The sequence below is a fragment of the Lissotriton vulgaris genome, chromosome 5 (genome assembly GCF_964263255.1).
Source record: "Lissotriton vulgaris chromosome 5, aLisVul1.2, whole genome shotgun sequence".
Classification (NCBI taxonomy): Eukaryota; Metazoa; Chordata; class Amphibia; order Caudata; family Salamandridae; genus Lissotriton; species Lissotriton vulgaris.
In genome coordinates this window covers 1,675,910,643-1,675,934,938 of record NC_141693.1, presented here as the reverse complement: position 1 = coordinate 1,675,934,938, position 24,296 = coordinate 1,675,910,643, and the positions used below count along the sequence as shown (strand labels likewise).

General features: G+C 46.4%; 1 protein-coding gene across 1 annotated transcript in view; it reads left to right on the top strand.

Annotated features, from left to right (window-relative positions):
- Positions 1 to 24,296, top strand: part of DDX42 (DEAD-box helicase 42) — a 401,460-nt gene that overhangs the window by 94,629 nt on the left and 282,535 nt on the right. Inside the window, exons 5-6 of the mRNA XM_086923805.1 lie at positions 5,315 to 5,351; positions 7,416 to 7,568. Of these exons, the coding sequence (XP_086779931.1) occupies positions 5,315 to 5,351; positions 7,416 to 7,568 (190 nt within the window). The remainder of the gene's footprint in view (positions 1 to 5,314; positions 5,352 to 7,415; positions 7,569 to 24,296) is intronic.

The window sequence follows — 24,296 nt, the reverse complement described above, 5'->3', positions numbered from 1 at the left end:
CATGTCCCCAATATCAGTCACACGTTTAGCCTGTATTTTCTCCAAGTTATCTGGCGAAATGTTTAATATCTTCCTATATGTTGGTGATATTGCTTTCTCGTTTGAATAATCATCAATAGTCTGTTCTAGAGGGGAAGAGGCCAAGAGTGCAGTTGCCCTTTGCAATACATTGTGTACCTGAAGGCACCAAAACTTTCTCCAGCGTCGAGTTCATAGTCCATTTGAAGGTCACTAAAGGGTATAATCTTCCCTCTCAGCCATAAGTCTCCAACCCTGGAGAGACCAATAAGGTCCCATTTATCAAACCTGGGTTGTTTTGCTAATAGACCCAGGTGCGCCCGAATCCCAGAGTAGAGTAGCCATTGTTAACTTATCTTTCTATCCCCGAGCTGATGATGCAGTGTGCCATAGCTTGATTGTTGTTGATGTTTGTCGTGGTGCACTCTTTTCCCCACCGTAGCTAGTTCTTTCATAATTCCCAGATGACATGTTGTCTGCCATCCTATGAGCTGGTTCTACTTGTGTCCAATGTACCCAGTGATTTGTTACGGCGAGTTGAGCTGCCCAATAGTAACATTGGGTTGGTGGGAGGGTGAATCCTCCAGCTAACCATCTTTTCTTAAGTTTAGCCATGCTATACGAGGGATACCGTTGTCCCAAAGGAGTGTACATATCTCTGATTCTATCGCTTGAAAATATTTTTATGGAACGAGATATGGAGTATTCTGTAAGATATAGACAAAACAAGGGAGTGCCCTCATTTTGTATTGTGAGGCTTTACCGAGTAATGTGAGGGGAAGTGTCTTCCAATGTTGCACGTCTTCTTGTAGTCGATGTACGGGGGGAAGCTAATTTGTGCTTGTAAAAGACTGCCAGGTTTGTGGTGACATAGATTCCTAAATATCGAAACCCTTCAGTTACTCTTTGTGTGGCGCAGACAATGGGGAGGTTGGTGCCGGGACCGCAAAGAACATATATGAGCGACATATCCCAGTTAATAGTATATCCTGAGTATTTTTGAAAAAGGGTGAATATATGCAGTACTCTATGCATAGAGGAGTATGGGTTAGCTAAAGCCAGACTGCTCTTAGGGTTTTCAGGACAAGATCCACCAGCAGGTAGGTTTCACCCACCAGGCATGCTCTTCTCACGAAAGTGGATTCAAAGGGGCCCCAGATTTCAGTTATGAAACACATTTTCCCAGTTCTGGAGACAGACCAGTGCAAGAGGTAGTGGAGTTCCTCACATGAGGACAGATTATGGATTTCTGTTTAGAAAAGTAAATACTGAGTGATGGAACAAGCTGAAAGGGCGCAGGTTAGTTAAATAAAAGGCGTTGACTTTCTTGACTCTGAAAAGCAGAAACCAATGTATCTTCTTAAACGAATACATATATAAAATTGCAACTTGATTCCGGAGGTAATAAGCAGATATAAAAAAATGTAGTAAACATATTCTAATGGGGTTTTGTCGCCTATATATTTAAAAATTGTATTGCAAGTTGGAAGCTGGTACTGATCACTATTGGACAAACTCCGTATGTCTCCAGGCTTCTAAAACCCAAGACATCTTGACTACTTTTACAGTTAAATGTTGACATTTTTGTTCTCATGTGATGTTGTTGCCATCAAAGTTCTTACCATGTAAATGTTTTATTAAACTTGTTGGAAAATCCCAGTCCGCTCTCCCAAACTTGTGCCATTGTTTAAGTTAATTTGTAATTTTAGTTCTCCAGTCTGGGATCTTCTATTATGTTCCATGCTTGGTTAGGATGTCAAGTAAAAATGCATTTTAGTAGGTATGTCAATGTGTCCTTTAATTTTGTGTAAGCTTTATGGATATATGGTTTATAAAAACCTACCTGTGAAAGCCATCTGTTTACCACCTTCTTTTTATCCAAGGGAGTTTTGCCCCCTGGCCCGCCGTTCATTTATTAGTTGTAGGGTCCAGTTTCTAATGCAACTATGATTTAGCATCCTCTTTCTTCAGCGGTGGTTGTGTTGTATTTTCATAAATCTTTCTACAACAATTCTGTTAACGTTTTAGTGATAGGATGTTGGTTGTGCTCCATTGTTGGAAGTCGTTTGATTGTTCTTTTGCGGTTTTTACACTTGTAGGATGGATTCATAGAACTGTCATCTAACTAAATTGGCTTTCTTTCTCTTTAGTAGAGGACAGGGCAAGTGAGGATGTTTATTTCAGTTAAGCTTCGTTGAGATAATGGCATTCAAAAAAGAAAAGCCTGAAAGGTTCACAACATTCCATTTAATTTATACATCACTGTCTGATTCTTCTCAAGTCAGAGAGTGGCTTGTGTGTTTTTTTTTTTTTAAAGTTTTGGCCATTGGACTTGCATTTCACTGAATTCTGTGATTTTTATTTTTAAGTCTGGTGTTAGCTGAGACAAGCTCCCTTTTCTAAAATTATATGTATCGTATGCTTCTAGAAGCTTTCAGCCATCCCTTTTCATCCTTTAGTGTGTTTGTGTATTTCACATTTTTCTTCCATATCCTTAACGGGGCAATTGGTCAGCCAATTGCACCCATTGGCTAACGTCACTGTGAGTGATTGCATTCTGCTCTTTCACTGGGAGCACGTCCATGCACAAAATTATTCCCTGAATACAGGAGGCTGCTAAGGCAGTGGTTGCTTTGAGGCCAAATAATATTTTTTACTTAGTTGGGTCCCTGCTATCAGTTTCCATTGTGTTTTTGGGAGTATTTCACAGTTTACAAAGTGTTTAACCCCTGTTTCAATAAATGCTTGTCTTATGGGTACATTCAGTTCCTTTTCCTCTAGAACGTAGTTCCCTTATGTCTGGGGCTTCTAAGGCAATGTTTGCTTTTCAGGGCTCCAAAATATTTTTAACCTACTTGGGTTCCTGCTATCAATTTCAGTTTTGTTTTTGGGGATATTTTTCAGTTTTTCAAACCGTTGGTATCCTTTCATGTTTATCTGCAACAGTTGTCACCAGAGACAAAATGCTTCCACTCTGCTAGGTAATGTGAAGCACTCCCAAAACAGGGAACAAAGAACTGCTGAAGGGAAAAGGTGTGACCTCTAGCAGGATGGCTACTGGGCAGTGGCCGCAGATAAGCTACCACCTCAGTGAAGCAAATTACGATCACAACTTTGCCTGCCCTCTCCTTTGTGCAGGCAGACAGGTTGGCATTTCCTCCTTGGGGGAAAACCTGTTGCAGAATCTGTTATATCAGAGGAGTAGTTCATTATGCGGCACTCCCGACGGGTGTGCCCATGGCTCCTCACATTGTAAGGAGGACGGGCGCAGACGAACCCTCCCTTAGCCGGGGGACGCGCGCGTCCCGCGGGAGTCCTCGGCCGCATAATGGTATCGGCTGATGCACAGAAAGCTCTGTATCGCCTCCTGGCACGAAGGGTACTGGGTGTTGTGGTCTCGTCTCCCTTACGCAGGTAAAGTGCGCTGTGCTCTCCGTAGGGTGTAACAACACCGAAGGTCTCCTGCTCCTGCCCTGGTAAAGGGTGCTGTGCTTTGTTCCCAAAAGGAAAGTCTTTCACAAACTGCTACAGGCTCCCGCCCAGCGGGAGCCCTCGTCTGCTTAAGTGTGCTGGCTGACGCACAGAGTGCGCTGGCGCCTCCTGGCGCAAAGGCTACTGGGTGTTGTGGTGATCTGGTCCCCCTTGCGCAGGTAAAGTGCGCTGTGCTCTCTGTATGGTGTAACAACACCGAAGGGCTCCTGCCCTGGTGAAGTGCACTCTGCTTTGTGACCAAAAAGAAAGTCTTTCACAAACTGCTAGAGGCTTGACTCCTTGTTGCAGCTACAGGGCCACAAAAGCTGAAGGAAGCCTGCACTTGTGAGAGCCTTGGATCACCTGCCCACAATTGTACGCCGAAATGCCTGCTGAGGGACCAGGTTCTGACCTGCCCAGATGCCCCCAATATCCAGGAGGACCCTTTGCACTAGTCTGAGTGGACCCTGGTCCTCGTGCAAGGAAGAGACACTATCTATGGAGAACTGCTGAAGACCGCTGTAACCAGAGTACAGTGCCAATTGGACTTCACTGGGACATCATGAAAGATTATGTCTAAGGCCGGAGATGGTCCTTGAAGTTCGTGGATCCAGGGGTGGCTCATGCGCAGCTCCATCTTCAGTATCGTGCATCTGCAGCACCAGGGCCACTTCTTGGCTGGAATTGCAATCCTCGTAAAATCTTCTGTGAGCACTATGAGACTGCTGGACCAGACTGGTAACTGTCTCTCTGAACCTAACAGGTCCCTGTGACTGGCTCCCAACCAACCCATTGTGGCTAGTATGAGAGAATTGGTAAACCTGCTAGCCTGATGGTTTTGTTGGTATGTAATAGAATTTACTTAACATGTAAAAAAAATCATCTCTCTGGTTCCCTGCAATAGATTTTTTTTTTTTTTGGATGGAGATTGCGACATTATTAAATGGTGAGATCTCACAACCACACCACATAATAAACAATAGTCCTATACCAGTGAGTGGTTTGTGCCTACTGTATTGACTTTCTGACTGTCTACCTTTGGTGCCCCTGCTCTTGCTACCCTTTCAGTATTATGGCAAGTCCATTTTTATTCCGGAATGGTTCTTTTGTGCCCCTCCCCCCTCCCCCCACCCATCCTTTCACCCCTGCCTTCCTTGGATCCTTCGCCTGGCTCTGTGTCAGATGTCATTGTTGAATCTCTATATACTCCGAATCCGAGCCTAAATGCTAGTTAGCTTCCGCCTTCTGAAAATTAAATTGTCTTCATTGGTTACTTTTTGGAGAAAACTGTGGCCTTGATGCTGCTTTTGCTGATGCTGTTGGTATAACCATCCTTTAGGAGACTCCTGCTTTTTAAAACGCTTTTACCTTTTCTGATAGATTGGATGCATTTATTCTCTTCTTAATACCTTAATTTCCACTCACCTTTACCATGACACATTGGAATTTCGTGTTGACTTATCCATTTCTGGATTTGTGAGATGGCTTACATGGGTTAGGAATTTTTTTTGAATGACACAGTTGACCTAATAAAATGGCGTGATCTAATTATTTTAGTAATCTAAACGTTTGTCTCTGAAATCCTTCCCTAATGGTTGGCAAGTGAACTTCTAGACGATACCCAGGCTGGAATGCTAATATGACAGGTGAGTTATTTTATTGTCCTGGCGCCTGCGGCTGTGTCTTTGTCCTCTGTTTAATTGCTGCTTGTTATCTCTGGTGCTGGGTCCTCTGCGAAAATGTAGAATCCCACGCCATTTGTGAGTACGAAGATGGGTTTGTGGAACATTTGCAGGGAAGTTTGTTTCTCCGTTTGTTTTTCCAGGGGTATTCGAGATGACATTGAAGAGGAAGATGACCAAGTGAGTTTGAATGCAGCATTTTTTTCTATCTATTTTTTCTTATCTCTCCTACTTTTTATAACATGGAAAAAAACCTTAATATAGTTGGCATTTTAAAAGTTAAGCTGTCACTTAAATTGCCAATCACACTGATTCATTTAGTGACTTGGTTTATTAATGGTCTTTCTGAATTAAATGTCAAATTAATCCAGACCGTGCTACCCAGACCTAGTTGAGATGCTTGTTCCCAAAGGAACACTCTTGTTTTAAAATGCTGTATATAATATTGCAGTTCTTGTCTGAATGGCTTCTGGACAACCTATTTTCTTAGGTTATACACACTCATCGTAGTAGTAGATTTCTTGAGAACATTGTCTTCCTATGAATGCCGACAGACTGGTGATGCCCCTGTTACTAAAACAACATTTTAAAGCATTTTTAAATGACAGTATGTCCTTGTAATTTTAGTCGCAAGAACACCTAAAACAGTTTTGAAAGTCTAATTCTCTCCATGATTTTGGGAACTTGTAAACTTTAATGGAATATATCCACAACTCGTATGCGTTTTCAAACTGTATTCATTTTAAGAGTGTATTTCCTTTAAAACATTGTCTCCTTTGCGGTTCTCAAGGGCTTGTCACCATGTAGTAGCAAACTGTGAATGCAGTGTGGCATTTGCTTTGTTGAAGTAACAATCTCACATAAAGTCTTTGTCAGCAGAGCTGTTTAATAGGAATCTATGTACTACTTATCTTTCTATATGCTCCTTTTGGATACTAGCCTATATCATTGATAGCAATTAAAATGCTATCTTTTTAGTGTCAATAGAGAAGAGTTGGAACTATAGAAAACAGGACTCTCCTCATTCTTCACATTGTTATGAGAGGTTAAATGAGGTTCTTGTTGATGGATAATTAGGGCTTGGTAATAAATTATGTTATCGTATACATTGTTAAAGCTCACATTTTGGATTTAGTTATTTATGTGACAAAGCTAATCTCACAAATATTAGCATTTTTTTTATAAAAAAGAAAAACAAAACTCATCCGACCAATGCAGATTAGTTGCAGAGGAGGGGAGCATATGACGGTTGAATCGGTTCCCCAAGAATAAGGCCATCTCCTGGGCCAGAATATTGCTCCCCGTTGAGTGCAGTTTACTTTCTAATGATCTGTGAGACAGAAAGTGTAATTGGTTTTACTCAAAGTAATTTATCATTCATGTCCAGTAGTCTTGCAGTAGTCTTGTTCCAACAACAAACTGAAAAGATTCTGTTCCTGCTCATAGAGCAGACGTTAATAAGATCTGTTTAAAAAAAAAGTCTCAACATTAAGTGGACTGTTAAGCATGTTTATTAAGAATAAAATGCTGTGTTTCAATAATTTAGCCTAGACAACAGTAGAGTCGATGGCTCAGTTCCCCATTTGGGAATAATTTTTGTGGTTGCATCATTAAAGCATGTCCAGAGCAGTTTCTTGTCACTGGAGATCTGCAACTTCAACAACTAGGTTTGTGACATTAGACTAGTAATGGATTATACATCAGGCAGTGGTGGCTGTCTTGATGCATAGCTACAGTCCTCTGCATGGGTAGCTTCAGTGTCTGGGTCATGGCAAATAGATGTTTTCACTGCTGGCTGTGCAATGTGTACATTTATCACTGCCAGTGTTGCGGCAAAATCCTCCAAATGTCAATGTTTGCATGTTATCTGGTAGGCAGATATCCAATGTAACACTTCTAATTAAACAAGAGTGCATATCAAAGTTTATGCCGAAACAATGCCTGTGAAACCTTCTAGAAGTCCCTACTGCATGGATGTAGTCTGTAGACTCAAGTCACCATTACTCCTTTGATTTAGTCGCATGCAATGTTTTTCATACCTATGCATGCATGTATTGAGATATGGAATGACGAGGTGGGCGTCCCTTTATTTTATATTCATTTATTTTTAGATTAACTAATATCCCCGTGGTGACTTTTTTTCTTTTTGAAAGCTTGTAGTCAAATTATCAGATTGATGGCAGTGCAGGGAGCTGTTCTTCTCCATGGGTTAGTATGCACTTTTACCTCTCTGTTTTCCTACAGGAAGCCTATTTTCGCTACATGGCTGAAAATCCAACAGCTGGCTTGCTGCCAGATGAAGAGGAGGACGTCTATGAATATGACAGTGATGGGAATCCTATTGCCTCAACAGCAAAGAAAATCATTGACCCCTTGCCTCCTATGGATCATTCAGAGGTATTACTTTGTTTTTCCTCTGTTTTTATGCAAGCAAATGCTTTTTATTTAAAAAAAAAGCCTTTTGTCGTTTTATAAACAACCAAACCGGCACAATACAGTGACATCCAGGTCGTCCTCAAATTTGTTTCAGAACAGCCAGTTCAAATGCAGAGCATCACGAAGGAAGCCAGAGATGTATTCAAACACAATCCGTATAGCCAACATTTGTATTACCAGTCACCCACCACCCACCTCCACCCTTTCTGCTGCCTCACTAGTGCTGTACTTCATTGTCTGTAGAGTCATCCTCCGCGGTGTCTCCCTTTATCCTCCGCGGTGTCTCCCTTTATCCTCTGCGGTGTCTCCCTTTATCCTCCGCGGTGTCTCCCTTTATCCTCCGCGGTGTCTCCCTTTATCCTCCGCGGTGTCTCCCTTTATAATCCGCGGTGTCTCCCTTTATAATCCGCGGTGTCTCCCTTTATAATCCGCGGTGTCTCCCTTTATAATCCGCGGTGTCTCCCTTTATCCTCCGCGGTGTCTCCCTTTATCCTCCGCGGTGTCTCCCTTTATCCTCCGCGGTGTCTCCCTTTATCCTCCGCGGTGTCTCCCTTTATCCTCCGCGGTGTCTCCCTTTATCCTCCGCGGTGTCTCCCTCCATCCACCGCGGTGTTTCCCTCCATCGCCCTCGGAGGCTTCTCCCACCATCGCCCTCTGAGGCGTCTCCCACCATCGTCCTCGGAGGCGTCTCCCTCCGCAGTGTCTCCCTCCGGACCTAAGAATTTGTGGGACAATATGCAGCAGGCTACCAAATCAGCTGGAAGTTTAGCATCTTTGCAGGTGCATCACATCTCTCTGCCACCGACCATTTAGCGGCATCACAAAACTAAAATCCAACAGCAGGGACCCTAACCCCCCTCCTCACCAGCACAAGTGCCAACTCCAGGATCCTGTATGTCATTTTGCGTCTCCAGGTGCCTACCAAGCTGCCCAGGAGACAGAGCTGTGCTGTGAGCTCGCAAGCCTGGGTGGTGGTCCCGGACACCCTCTCCACCACTTTCACCCAAATGTATCTCACCTGATGGAATCCCCAGGCCAGGTGACCATATGGAACTGTTCAGATAGTATGTAATGATTTAAGGGGCTGAGATCTAACGTTGGCCGCACTGAGCAGTCTTTTTTTTGGGCACTAGAAAGTACAGGGAGTAAACTTGTGTGCCTTGATGTTGAAGGAAGGACGGACTCTATAGCTTCTTTGAGGAAAAGAACCTGCACTTCCTGTTTGAAAAGATTCTGATGCTCTATGGAAAGATTGTGTCTGCGAAGTGGAATGTTTGGAGGCATGGTTATGAGTTCCAGACAGTAACCATGTTGGATAACGTCCAACACCCACTGATCTGACGTCCTGGTTTTCCAGATGGGGAAAAAATGTTGTAGTCGTCCCCGACAGATGTTAAGTGGTCGTGAGGAAATAATCAGATAGACACAGTTTCAGTCGATCAATGACTTGTAGAGGGTGACTACTCACCCGTAAGGGTTTCAAGGCGCTACCTGCTTAATCTCACTGTTTCAGATGGGTGACTTTGTCAGACTTAAAGGATGCTTATTTCCACATTACAGTCCACCCAGCTCATCCCAAATACCTTAAATTTGTTTTAGCTGGAAAGCATCAGTTCTTCCATTCTGAGTCACTACTGCATCAAATGTGTTTACCAAATTACTAGCAGTAGTAGCAGCACAACTGCGCAAGTCGAACATTCATGTCTTCCCATATCCGGGCGACTGGCTCATCAAAGCCAGTAAACATCTACTGTGTCAACACACTCTAACTACTCCATCTTCTACATCAACTGGGATTTATAGTCAACATGCAAAATCACTCCTTCACCCTTCAGATTCAGCTGTATCCCGGGGCTATGCTCTACACACAGTTGGGGTTGGCATACCCAAATATGGCCAGAAATCAAAGCATCTAAACTGCTACAGCAGTTTCAACCCAGCTATCACATATCTGTCAAAACGGTTATGAGACTCTTAGGCATGATGGCATCTTGCACAGCCCTAGTACCACATGCTCAACTACATATGCGACTGCTGAAAGAATTTCTGGCACCCCAGTGGTCTCGATCACAGGGTCAGCTACAAGATCTAGTGTTCGTGGGCTCTGCACTGGTGGAACACACAAAACTACAGAAGGGCAGCAATTCCTCTACCCTGTTCCCTATATCATTCTCACAGCTGGTGCATCCCTTACAGGAAGGGGTACTTACCTTCAGGATCTCGCAGTTCAGGGTCTTGGGGTTACCAGTCACCAGGGTCTCCACATCAAATACCTCAAGCTTCAAACTGTTCACCTAGCATTGAAAACATTTGTAGATCACCTGGCAGGAAAGGTTGTCTTGCTCTGAATGGACAACATGACAACCATGTACTCGATAGAAAAAACAGGGGGAAAGGTAGATACTCTCTACAGTTATCACACCTATCTTAGACGTTTTGGTGTTGGGCAATAAGTTACAAAATCCATCTGCTGGTGTAACACCTCCCAAGAATGGACAACCACTTTCCCGACCTTCTCAGCAGGATGCAGCAACAAGTCTATGAGTGGGAGCTCCACCCACAAGTCTTCTCCCATACTTTCACAGGTGCGGATTTCCAAAGATAGACCTATTCGCTACTGCAGACAACACAGAATGCCCAGACTTCGCCTCCAGGTTCCCACATCCGCTATCCAAAGGCAATGCTCTATGGATGAACTGGTCAGGGTGATTTGCCTACTCTTTTCAGCTGCTCCCTCTTCTACCGTTTGTTGTTCGGAGGCTCAGGCAAACATCTCCTACCCTCATTCTAGTAGCTCTCTTAGGCTCAGCAACAATGGTTCCTACACTGCTCGAACTATTAGTAGTTCCCAACTAAAAGCTTTCCCTCAAACCGGACCTTCTCACTCAGAACTATGGAGAAATTGGGTGCCCAAATCCAAAGGTGCTTATACGTGTGCGATTTGGCTCCTGAGGTCATAGAAATTGGTTATCTTAATCTTCCCCCTGAATGTATGCCTATTCTTAAATAAACACGTAGGCCTACAACTAGAGCATGTTATGCAGCAAAGTGAAAATTATTTGTTTTCTACTGTCGCAGTAAACAAATTAATTGGTTTGATGCAACTGTGCAAAACATTGTTGGCTACCGTCCTGAGCCTCTCAGAAGCGGTCGCTCCCCTCGCTGCTCCCTGCTCATCCACACGTGGTATCGTAGCGCTCTGATTGCCACGCATTGCTCGCACTGCTATAATTTTGTTTTGTCATAGTAGCGCTTATTGCCAGACTTGCTCGCACTGCTGAATATTGAATCATCGTAGCGCTTTAGTATCAGACCGTGATTTGTTATTTACTGTGCCATTATTATTTGCTGTGCCACTCGCTTTGCCTGCTCTAATAATTGTTGCCTGACTGTGCTGCCCAGTTCATAGCGCTTAATTAAGGTCTTGCCCCAATCTCGTCCTGCTTCGCTTTTGGCTTGCTGCCATTTTGATGTTTGTTGTTGTGCCTCCCAGCCCGGCTCTCCACCCCGCTCCCGCCTCCCAGCTGCTCCTCCCTCGCCCCACCCCCCTCCCCTATCCACTTATGACAGATGCATACGCGTGCAGCGTTCACGCGCAGCGGACGCACCCCATGCGCGCTGAAGGTGCGCCAAAGGTAAGCACGTCTACGCCCGTCCGCGCCCAGCACCAGACCTCCTGGCCCCCGCAAACCCCTCTCCACCCGCATTACGTACGACTCCGCCACCCTCTCAGCACTCAACTCCGGCCGTCTCCCCGACTGCTACCATGCCACTCCAGGACTCACCCATGAACCTTTCACCTGCCACTCCTGCAAGTTCGACTGCATAAGGACCCACACCAAATCCACTCACTCAAAACAGAGCTCCGACAATAACCACCTGAAGTGCATCTTACTCAACAGCCGCTCGGTCCACAGACACGCCATTGAACTTTGGAACCTACTCGACACCACATCGCCGGACGTCGCCTTTCTTACAGAAGCCTGGATGAACGCCTCTTCAGTGCCCGACCTCGCCATAGCCATCTGGGAAGGCTACAAGATCATCCGAAAGGACCGCATCAACCAAACAGGAGGAGGCATCGCCATCATCCATAAGAACACCATCCGCATCACGACCAGTTCTGATGACAACCTCACAACGGCCGAACATCTTCACTTCCAGATTCACACCGACCCTAAGACCACACTCAGAGGCACCCTCATCTATAGACCACCCGGACCCTGCACACAATTCAGCGAGGACATCACTGACTTCATCAGCCCTCACGCCCTCCCCTCCGAGGACTACATCCTATTGGGAGACCTCAACTTCCACTTGGAAAAAAACGACAGCAACACCACCACCCTGTTGGAAAACCTAGCCAATCTCGGACTCAAACAACTTGTTGATACCCCTACCCACTTTGCCGGGCACACGCTCGACCCAATCTTCACCTCCAGCAAGCACATCTCCTTCTATCACACCACAGCTCTCCATTGGACGGACCACAGCTGCGTTCACTTCAACTACAAAAAGACTAGGACCCACAACCTCCCACAAACAATTCTCCGGAGAAACTAGAATAAAATTACCACCGACCAGCTATTCACTTCACTTCACCAAAACCCTCCTGCAAAATCAACGGACCCAAACCAAGCAGCCACCAACCTCACACAATGGATAACCCATAGTGCCAACGAATTAGCACCCCTGAAAAACCACCAAGTCAAGCATGGCAGCAAAAAAGCCCTCTGGTTTAACGATGACCATAAGAAATCCAAGAAAATCTATCGCACTCCTGAGAAAGCCTGGCGAAAAAACCCAACCAATGAAAACCTGACCACCTTCAAGAACGCCACCCGCAAACACCACCAACTGATCCGATCTACCAAGAAATCAGCATTCAAGGATCGGCTCGACAACAACGCCCAACAGCAAGGAACTTTTCAACATCGTCAGAGAGTTTACCAACCCCATCGCCGGCACCAACGACATCACCCCATCCCAAGACCTCCGCGACTCGCTAGCATCGTTCTTCCACAACAAGATCGCTGACATACACAACAGCTTTGGAGACCAGCCCACCCCACCTACCTCCGAACTAAAAACCCCCTCCAACAACCTCTACGCCTAGAACCCAATCACCACTGAAGACACCATCCGCCTGATGAACACCATTCAGTCGGGATCGCCAACCGACCCTTGTCCCCACCACATTTTCAACAAAGCAGACTCTATTATCGCACCCCATCTCCGAGACGTCATCAACTGCTCACTCAACTCCGCCACCTTCCCAGAAATCTGGAAACACGCCGAACTCAGGGCCCTCTTGAAGAAACCTACAGCAGACCCCACTGAACTTAAGAACTACTGCCCCATTTCGCTCCTCCCATTCCCGGCCAAAGTCATTGAGAAAGCCGTCAACAGTCAACTCGCCGCCTTCCTCGAATCCAACAAATCCCTCAACCCATCACAGTCCGGCTTCCGAGCCAAACATAGCACCGAGACCGCCCTCCTCGCAGCTACAGACGACATTCGAACTCTACTGGACAACGGAGAAACAGCCGCCCTCATCATACTTGACCTCTCCGCGACCTTCAACACAGTCTGTCATAACACCCTCATACAACGCCTCAGCAACGTCCGAATACAAGGAAAAGCATTGGACTGGATAATCTCGTTCCTCGCCGGAAGAACCCAGAGAGTCCGCCTCCCCCTTATAGATCAGAAGCCACCGATGTCATCTGCGGCGTACCCCAAGGATCTTCACTCAGCCCCACCCTCTTCAACGTATACATGAGTCGCCTTAAATCCATTGCGCGCCAACACAACCTCAACATTATCTCCTACGCAGACTACACCCAGCTGATCCTATCCCTCACCAAAGACCCAAACACCGCCAAAACCAACCTACACGAAGGGATGAAAGAAGTAGCCGAGTGGATGAAGAACAGCCGTTTAAAACTAAACTCGGACAAAACGGAAGTCCTCATTTTAGGATCATCCCCCTCCGCCTGGAACGACTCTTGGTGGCCACCGGCCCTGGGAACCGCACCGAAACCAACGGACCACGCACGTAACCTGGGCTTCATCCTGGACTCCTCCCTCTCGATGACCAGACAAGTCAACGCCGTCTCATCATCTTGCTTCAACATACTACGTATGCTCAACAAAATCTTCCGCTAGATCCCCACCGAAACAAGAAAGACGGTCACCCACGCACTGGTCACTAGCTGACTAGACTACGGAAACACCCTTTACGCTGGAACCACAGCCAAACTACAGAAAAAACTCCAACGCATCCAAAACGCCTCAGCCAGACTCATCCTAGACATCCCCCGCCAAGCTCACATCTCCGGTCACCTGAAAGACCTCCACTGGCTCCTCGTCGACAAGAGAATCACGTTCCGTCTCCTCACCCACGCACACAAAGCCCTCTACGACCTAGGACCCGAATACCTCAACACGCGCCTGTCCTTCTACACCCCCACCCGCCAACTTTGTTCGTACAATCAGGCCCTCGACACAATTCCACGCATCCAGAGATCCACTATGGGAGGAAGATCCTTCTCCTACTTAGAAGCCAAGACCTGGAATTCCCTCCCCACCCACCTCCGCCTCACACAGAACCACCTCTCCTTCAGAAAACAACTTAAAACTTGGATATTTGATAAGTAAGCTCCCCCCTCCCTCAAGCGCCTTGAGACCCTCTGGGTGAGTAGTGCGCTATACAAATTTAAACTTGACTTGACTTGACTTTGCAAACCTCGGGCCTCGCTTACGCTTCCATACGTCTATAGTTAGTTGCATTTGCTGTGAATCTACAAAACAAAAAATATTTGTCCTTATTTAAGGTACCAGTTATGAAGGAATTCATGGAAGGCCTTAAAAGAGTAATTCCACATAAAGCTCCACCTGCTCCAGCATAGAATCTTGGTATAGTACTTCCCAGACTTATGGGCCTGCCATTTGAACCATTGCACAACTGCTCCCTGCTTTTAAGTAGCCATTACCTCACTTAAACATGTTGGTGAGCTAACCTTAGAAGAACTTATTTTCCAGCTACTCAAAGATAGGGTAGTCCATGGAAGCAACCCAAAATTCCTTGCAAGAGTTCTTTCACCTCAGTCAGTTGATGTACCAGTTTTCTTTCTACAACGTGATTCATTTGCAGAAACATATCTTCATACTCTAGATGCCAAAAGAGCTCTAATATATTATATTGATAGACCTAAAGAGTTCTGTAAAACAAAACGATTTTTTGGTTTTTTGCTCCTTCACACCAGAAAGCACATGTCTATAACAGGCATTTCAAAATGGATTGTTAAATGCATTCAAACATGTTATGCCAAAGCTAGAAGGACTTCGCCTACAACCCCTAGAGCACACTAGTCGTAAGATAGGGGCTCCTATGGCTTTCCTGGACAATATCCTAGTACCAGATATTTGTAAGGCAGCTACATGGTCTGCACCACACACTTTCACTTAATATTGTGTGGATGTTTTAGCCCAGCAACAAGCCAGTGTAGGCCAGGCAGTGCTCCATGCTCTCTTTCAAACTGCAACACCCCCAGCACAGCCACTGCTTTTGGCGAGGGATTGCTTTGCAGTCTGTGCAGAGCATGTGTAGCCACAGCCACACATGGTTCGATAGGAATATGTTTCTTACTCTGTAAGTAGCTGTTCTTGGCATGTAGTGCTGTAGATTTACACCCACCCACCCTCCTAACCCATACACCTGTGGCCATTGCAGTTCCTTTACACTATTTCATTTGCATGGAAACCTCTTTTCTGGTACTTACTTTCACTCTCTTTTCACCCGCCTGCAGGAAAACATTCTAACAATGGAGTCGATGCCTAGGAGCATTTTCACCAAGAAGAGTCACTTTATCTAGTGACTCAAAAGCCTTCTTTGAAGAAAAAAAACTTGCACGCATCCAGACCTACTACTAGATAGCTGAAATATGCTGAGTAAGTAAACCTGCAGCTCTACATGCCACAAACAGATGCTTACAAGGTGAGTAACATATTCCTTTTCCATGATGCAGCCCTGAATTTGGAAGGGATGAAACCACATTATGATCATTTAAGTGATCTTGTTCAACACCAGTGGTTTGAATAATAAACGTAATGCCAGAGCAATTGAAGATTGGCTGAAAGGACATTACCCAGATATTGTGCTTCTTCATGAAATGCACTTTCGGGAAAAGAGGGAATTGAATTATAATATGTTCAAGCAATGGGTGGTGTACAACTGCCTCAAGTACGAGGGCAGCTCACAAGAGAGTCGCTATATACATAAATAGACCTCTCCAATATCACATCCCCTCTTCCCAAACAGACAAAGAAGGGAGGTGGGCATTGGTTATTGGCTTTATTAGCAATATTAAAATTACTGTTGCCACAATTTGCGCTTTGATTTTAGATTACCTAGCCCCGTTGGTGCAGCTTTGTCAGACACTTATCTATCTTGGGGAAACGGGTGGGGAATTTCAATTTTCTCTTAAATCCAGAACTTGACTCTTGGTCAAATGCCCTTTGATAGAACAAAACCCCGAATGGCTAGAGCCATGTCATAATATGAAGAATCTGAATCTTGCTGATCTATGGCAACAGACATTAGCAGCTAGGGACGAATATTCTTGCATCTCGAGGTATAAATCTGCAGCAAAAATAATTTTTTGTTCTTGTCCGACTGAGCTTAAGTTAATCAAAACAGGGGGATAGGAGCAAAAGGGAGTCCACTCCACTCTGCTCTGAGGGCGTACTCAAGTAATCAAAGGAGAATGGACCACATCGAATACTATGCCAGAGTCTCACGGTTGTTGTCCTCCAACATTCCATTTCTTTGGCTTGGAACTCACTAAGGCATATGCTAGAGGTGGTAAACGTGAATTACACATGAGGAAACGAGAAAGCGAACTGATTATTCAACTGGATACAACAAACAAGGGCCTTAACAAGGAAGCCCAAATGCATTGCTGATTACAAGCTGCGTAATACTGGCTAGAAACTTTCACTAGCCCTTTTTCAACTGCCAGTATCTCTCACCACCCCTCCCCCTTTCCTGTGTCTAATCTCTGTCAAAAAAGTGCTAAAAACAGTGAAACTGATCATAACCTTTACCTTTCAAATCATTTAGGTAACAGCAATTGATCTACAATACTGCACTGATAACTGTTGCAATTTGATCAAATAACAATTGGGTATTCTGGTTTCTTACTAAACAGAGATCTCCCGCCAACACCAAAGCACGCAGCGAAAGCCCCTACCAGAAGGGATGTTGAAAGCTGACACCTTTTAAGACTGGCTGGATGGCGACACTACCTCACAGTGGACGGTGTGCTCACATGCCCCTCTCTGCCCTGGCTACTGGATGACATCTGTGAGAAAGTGTTCCTTTTGACATGCGTAGCCCAATTTTTTGCCCGGAAAATGAAGTGCCTGGCAGCCAGTTCCCCTGTGCCAGTGCTTTGTCTCTAAAAACTATAACACTATTAGCCCTTCAGACCCCTGTAAGTCCCTAGTTAATGGTACCTGGATTCCAGGGGCATTGGGACCGAAGAGGGTCCAGTAGGGACCCCTCACTTAGGCCATGCAGACTGCCACTGCAGCATGCATGGACTAGTGCAGACAAAGCAACAAAGTTGACATGGCATACTGCCTGTGTAAATTAAATTATTATTATTGTGCTCAACATATGTGCCATGCAAGCTAGCAGTGCCTAAAGTATAGGTAAGCTACCCCCCTAGCAGGCCTCCAACCCTAAGGAAGGGTGGCTATGCCCCCTACAAAATGTAAGGCCATTAGATATTTTAAGAGCCAGGGTAGCCATAGAGAGTACATGGGCTGGAAACTCAAACTCTAGTTCCCCAGCACCATGATGGCTTCTCTGAACCCAGGAGTGTTTGGTACCAAACTACTCCTTTCCACTTTCCACAAACCCAAACTGATGTCAGTGTGGGATTTATTGACCCATGTACCCAGAGTTCACCTCAGAGGTGCCCCCTCAAAAACCTACCAGCCCTGGTGTGGTCACATTCCGGCTGTAGGCAGCCTGCCACCACCAGACATGTTTCTGACCCCTGCTCTTTGGCAGGAGAAATAATGCACCTCCTGGGCTGAGGTGTCACACCTCCTACCCCAGGATGGGCACAGTACTCAAGAGGGACTCTTCAAAGGTCTGCTGCCTTTGTAATGTGACCACCCCCAGCCTCTACTGCCACCAGCAAATGGCAGCCCCCGGTTTAGTCCCCCACAAAACCAGTGGGAAAAACTAGGAAGAATAGGAGGTGTGCCAACCTCTGCCAACTCCGCCCCTAAGGTGCAGGAGGCTAGGTGAAGCACATCTTTCAGTCAGCACTATCTTGAAGATGGGGAACTCCTCCATTCAGGGCTAGGACTATGTCCTCCCACCCCCAGAGGAAGGTAGCATAATTGAGTGTGTAGACACCCCAAGTAAGGTGACCATTGGCCCTACCTGCCACTCCCATAAAACGCCCCTAAATCTAGTATTTAAGAGGCTTCCACAGACCCTGAAACTAGTTTCTGCTATCCTAAGGAGGACGAAAAAGAGGCAGTGCAGCGAAGACTGTGGAGAAGTGTGGCTCAATGCTTAGAGCGGTAGACCTTGATGCAGAACGCTGGCCAGGGACCAGGGTTCGATTCCCGCCTCGGCGGGTTTCGGGCTTAAATTCCTCTGACCGGATATTCTCGCCTCAGTGCCGATTCTAAGCATGGGTCCCACGCTGCAACTCTGGGCAATAGCTTGCTTAGTCTCCACAAAGGCCCCCTGATACACAAGGGATGCCTGGTTTCACCATGGGATGCCCAGGAGTGGACACCCCACAAGGAAAAGCCAGGAGGGGTTCCCTTGTGGTAGGAGTACAAGCGCCGGGATGCCTCCGGGTCACTGTTCGCGCCATACAAATACGCCACATTTACATTTACATCCCACTGACTTCGTCCAAGCCCTACTGGCCTGTTTGCTGCTTCAAAGACCCTGTGAAAACGACACTGTCCTGCAGCCGGCCTGCGACCAGGTGGCACTCCGATCCAGAAAAGGTTCCACAGCGATCCTGAGTCCAGCGTTGGCTGACCCTTTGTGGACTCCACAGTGACACCTGCAGTGTGAATCCAAAGGCTCTCCCCAACTGCGTCCAGCTCCAGTAAGAGCAACCAGACGTCAAAGGACACCCTCACCCTATGCCCCTGGTCCTTGACGACCTTAACTGACTGTGTCCCTATGACCTACAGTATCCTAGCTTACCTCTACTGTCGCTGGTTACCTTTGTGAAGACTCCAGTCTATGCTGATGGTGCTGTATGTTTAGTGCTGCCTTGTGCCCCTCGTGCTTGCCTACATCTCTGAAGCTTGAGCCCTGCAGCCGCTTTACTTACCTGCAAGCAGTGTCTTTAAGGGCCCCCCTGTCTCCATTGGGTAACATTGGCTTGATCTTCAACTTTGACCTCTACACCCGGCCGCCCGTGCTGCTGGTGGGGCGGTGTTTGTGCTTTCCTTGAACTTTGCCCTCTACTTCGGGTTGTAGGGCCACTGCAACCCGAAGACTGTATTTGTACGTTTTGAGCTTACCTGTAAAACCGCAGTAATGTTTGCACTAAGTTTCCACTCTTAAAATTGAAAATAATTTCCATTTAAAAACATACTTACCTGTAGGAAGCTGTATATACTATACCAAAGCGCTCCTACCTCTGCAAATTCTAACTTAGCTAGGACAAAGCCCAGCTTACCCACAGTGGTTACCCACAGCTTGAGCTACCCCATATGGTCATGGTGTCAGATCCCCACAACAGTCACCGTTTGCTTGTGGAGTGATCCCGCAGGGATGATGTGGACAACCCCCTCCAGCTCCATCTGTCGCCTAGCAAGGACTTAATACTAACTAAGTTAAAGAGGGGCCTGGGGGAGGCAACCAAGATAGGGTGAAGGACAGCGTAGAAGGAAGCTTGGAGTGATGTGCCCTCTGATCCTCTTGGGGTCTTGTGGTGGACACCACCTAAGTGATGGAACAGATGGGTCACACACACGCCAGACACTGCAGATAAGGATAACTACACAGAACAGAAGAAAGAGGCGCAGTACGTGAAATGCAGCGCTTAAGAGTAGGAAGGACCAATCTGCAGGGTTCTGGATCTTCACTGAAGCAGTGTTGCGAAATCCGGGAGTAGGCAAAGGGCATCGCCTACCCTTACAAGGGTTGCTGTGGAAAACAATAAAGGGGATGCGCTCCTGCGCTGGTGCGAAAGTTCAAGAAATGCAGCTGTGTTTGCTGGGAAAAGTAAATGGAATCGCTCCTGCGCTCTGAATGAAAACAAGAGAACGCGACCCCGTGTTCTACACGAGTTGCGTGATACCAAGGAAAAGCGCTCCTGCGCGTGCTAGGGCAACGTGAAGTAAATGCGACCTTGTGCCTTCGCACAGGTCGCGAGTGCTGGAGAAAAACGTTCCTGCGCTGGTGAAAAGCAAAGTAACACTACCCCGTGTACTACACGGCTTGCGGTATGCAAATTCAGCTGCTCCTGCCCTGACGAGAGCAATGTTGCCGCTGGTGCGACCCCGTGCCTTTGCACGGGTCGCGAGTGCTAAGGAAAGCGCTCCTGTGCTGCTGAGGCTCAAGGTAACGCTACTCCGTGTTCTACACGGGTCGCGGGAAACAATGTGAAGGCGCCCCTGCGCTGCCGGGAAAAGGTCAGGACCCAGCGGCACCATGCCTTTGCGAGTCGTGTCAGGCTCCTGTAGGCGCCCTTGCGCGGTCTGGAAGGTTCAAGTTGCAGTTAGAGCATTCGCACCTGCGAAGCTCAGTACAGTAATACGAAGCCCCGAACAGGGCGGCTTCGGCAAGGTTATAGGTCCTCCCCCGGAAGTGGAAGTCAGCTGTTGACGCGAGCCTCCTTCAGTCTGGAAGGCTAGACGGCCGACCTTCTCTGCCGATCTCTGGGAAAGAAGGGGGCTGGCATGCGCGCATGCACTCATACCTCGCGCACCAGCCATACCAGCACCAGGGAACATGACACATGGGGCCTAACTTGCTATTTGGCAGGGGGCTAGGCCACCATGCCAAGAACAGTGCGGCCATACAGGCTAACACCCAGCAGAGGCTACTGACAGCTGTCTGTGTCCAGAACCACGCCTTTAGCTCTTCCCTGGCAGGTGAAGTGGCTAACTTACAGGCTTCTTTGGGTTCCATGGGCCTATCTGCTGTGTCAGGTTAGGGTGGTCACTACTAATTTTCTCCCTTACTGGGATAGAATCTCCCTGGCCTACTGGAACTGTGGCTAACAGTTGTCCACCTTTCCTACACTGTCTCTTCTTTTTCCTTTGGGGCTTAGCTGCACCAACAGGTTGAGCCCCCCCCCCCAGGTTTCTTGGGTGAGGTGTGGCATTGGACCAGTACCTCTCTGTGGCTCAGCCCCTGGGTGGTCATTCCCAAGGAGACAGTCAAGGGGGAGGTCTTTACTGGCTACCACCTTTCTCCATCCATGGGACCCAGCTATTTCTAGGAACACTACAGCCACAGGCCTAATAGTGACACCCCGTTGTTGTTTTTCCCCTGGGACATACTGGTTTGAGAGAACCAACCTGTCATGCACCACACTGTGACTGGCACAGGTATCTCTCATGGCAATGGCTGGGATTCCATTCACCAGTAGGATGTAAAGTATCAAGTCCCCTCTGGAATCTACAACTCACCTTTTGGGCCCAGTTTCCAGTTGAAGGCTAGGAGGACCTCCACATCTGAGGAATCACCCACCAAAGCTACACTGGCACTGGAGCTACACTAGGGGCTGTAATTATTTTAGGTCAGCTACTGTCCTTGGTGCAGTGTCCTATCTTTTGACATTTGTGACACTATAACTTGATGAGATCCCAACTCTTACCTTGGTACCCAGTTTTAGTTTGTGAGGTGTCTTTAGGCCTGGCCTCCTGGACAGGTTTTTGTGAGGCTACCTGGGACTCCTTATTTTTATCTTCTATAGGCTCACTGTCTTTCCTCTGGGGAGATTTTGTAAACCCTTTCTTTTGGCCACCCCCAGTGGACGTCCTAGTTACCCTTGTCTTGACCCAATGGTCCGCCTTCTTTCCCAAATCTTGGGAAGAAATTGGACCTAGGTATACCAGATAGTGATGCAACTTTTCATCAGTGCAATTACTTATGTGTTCTTTCATGAACAAATGACAAAGAAGATCATAATCTTGCACTTTACTTCCAGTCAACTAGCCATCTAGTGTCTTAACTGAGTAGGGCTGACACTGAGTTTTCTGAGCCCCCTTAATCTAATTCTATACTCATCAGTTGTGAGTCCAAATCCCTCAATCACAGTTCTCTTCATGAGGTCATAAGACCCAGCATCAGCCCCACTAAATGTCACAAGTCTGTCTCTGCACTTACCAGACAACAGTTCCCAAAGGTATGGCCCCCAGTGAGTTTTCTTCACCTTTCTGGCTTCACAAGCCCTTTTAAAGGCTGTGAACCACTTGGTGATATCATCACCCTACTCAAATTTAGGGACAAATCCCTTTGGGGATTTTGGGATCATAGGATCCTTCTTTTTCTATATTTTTTAAATTGCTGCCACCATTGAGGCCCATCTCTGATCTTTCTTTTTCTAAAGCCAGGAGTCTGATCTCTAGGTCTAATCTTTTGGTCAACCTGGCTAGCATGATGTCCTCCTCATTGAGGCTGTCCACAATGTCCTCAGTAGCTCCTGATCCACCTGTGTGGGATCTAGGTAATGAGAGGTTGATTCTTGGAGTCAGGGCAACTGGGGCCCTTTTCTCCCATTTTCAGATGGGTGGTCCTTAGCATACCCAACCAACAGCTCCTGGAGCTTTTTTTTGCGAATTCCACACCTGTGCGGACGTTCTACGGGAGTGGCGGAGTCATGACGAGCCCAGCCCGTCATGAGCACAGCTCCACTGTGCTTCATGACGAGCTGGGCTCATCATGAGCGCCGCAGCGGTGCGCTCGGCCGCCACCACCCGCGCACCTCGGGGTAATTACCCCTGCGGTTAAGGGGTTAAACGTTATGGTGTGTTAAATGTTACATACTAATAAATGTAATAAAGGTATATTTTTAGAATGTGTTCACACACGTTATTAATGTGAACTTCTCTTAGAGCATATCGCTAAATAAAATTTTTCTGCACAAACAAGAAATCCTTGATGTCAAATGTCGTCCAGCTTGTCTCTGAATGAGTCACTTAGCAAAGACGTGTACGCAGGCTCTATTCTTATGCATCCAACCCAACAACAGTATACAAGTCCAAATTTGCGCGGGATATGGTAATTAATTGTCAAAAGTAAAAACCCTTTAGTTTTATTACACTCTTTTGTCAGCTAAATTGGCAAAGTTAAGACAAAAATATCTTTACAAATGCTTATCAAGCTATGTCTGTACTGACCTACAAAATTAACACCAGAAGCCATGTCGGGGAATGCAAAGCCTGGTTAGCATACCATAATAAAATACCAGTTTAGAGCTATAAGGAAGAGTTCTTATGTAGGGTGGCCGGGTCGTTTTATCCTAGCTTTACCCTTGCCTGCCCCGGGTGCTTGCAAGAGGCATTAAAAGCACGGTTTCATTACGATAGTGTGATCGTGTCCATCCACCCTGCCTTCCAAGCAGTCTTCAAAACTCGTTTTATTAGGAGCTAAATTTATTCAAATAAAAAATTGCTCTAAACGTTTGGGGGGAGAAAAATTACAAAACACATTGCCACTCTAAAAATGCACCCTTAATTTGTACATTGCTTATGCAGACTCCTGAGTGTCAATACCAGCACTTTATCCTATAATGGGTAGTTGCCAGACACTGAAAAGCACATCCAACTTTAACCAGTTAGTGTTTATAGAAAGAACTCTTTAACAGTTTCATTGAAAATTGCGTGAATGCAGGGCATGTTGCTTAAGATGGCAATTTAACTTGTGTAACGTGCAACATGACAGAAAACATCTTACTTAAAATACTTTCTTTTCAGTGACAAGTGAAGCTAGTCAAAAGCAGACAGTTCACATGCCACCGCCCCTCGAGACTAAGCGGGGTGTGGCAGTAACATTTTAAATTAAATTAAAAAGTCACATTGAGAAAGTTGTGCCTCACAAGTAGAGCAGCAAGGGGCACGGCCTCTTTCAGAGCCCTAGTGCATAGCATATATGTTTGAGGGTGATGTTGAAGCTCACTTCACTGCCCTCTAGATTATCTATTGCCATCTTCTCCCAGGGATCAGCAAGCTGTGCCTGCGGCAAATCGGCACTTTGCAGCTGATATAGCAGCGAAAGAGCACGAAGACAGTTCAGTTCCCTCCCACCACTGGAGAGTGGGAGGGAGGGAGCGCGAAACAAACCTCACAATGGAAACCAGGACAGCCCTGGGAAAGCAGGCTTGCCGGCGGCACCTCGCTTACAGTGAGAAAGAAAAGCATTTGCAATGTAATAGGATTCAAATTACTGAAAATTTGAGCTATTGGTGTTCCAATATTGCAACCCCCATAGCACAACCCTTTAGTAATGTGTGAGAAAGTGGTTATATATATATTGGACCAAAGTAAGGTACAGCGTGTATAGTGGCCACCAACACCAGACGTATAACAGAGGTTAAAATCAGGGATGACCTTACTCTCCAAAGTGGTAGCTTAGTCGAGCAGTAAGGCAGTACCAGAGGACAGTGTAAAGCATTTGTTATACAC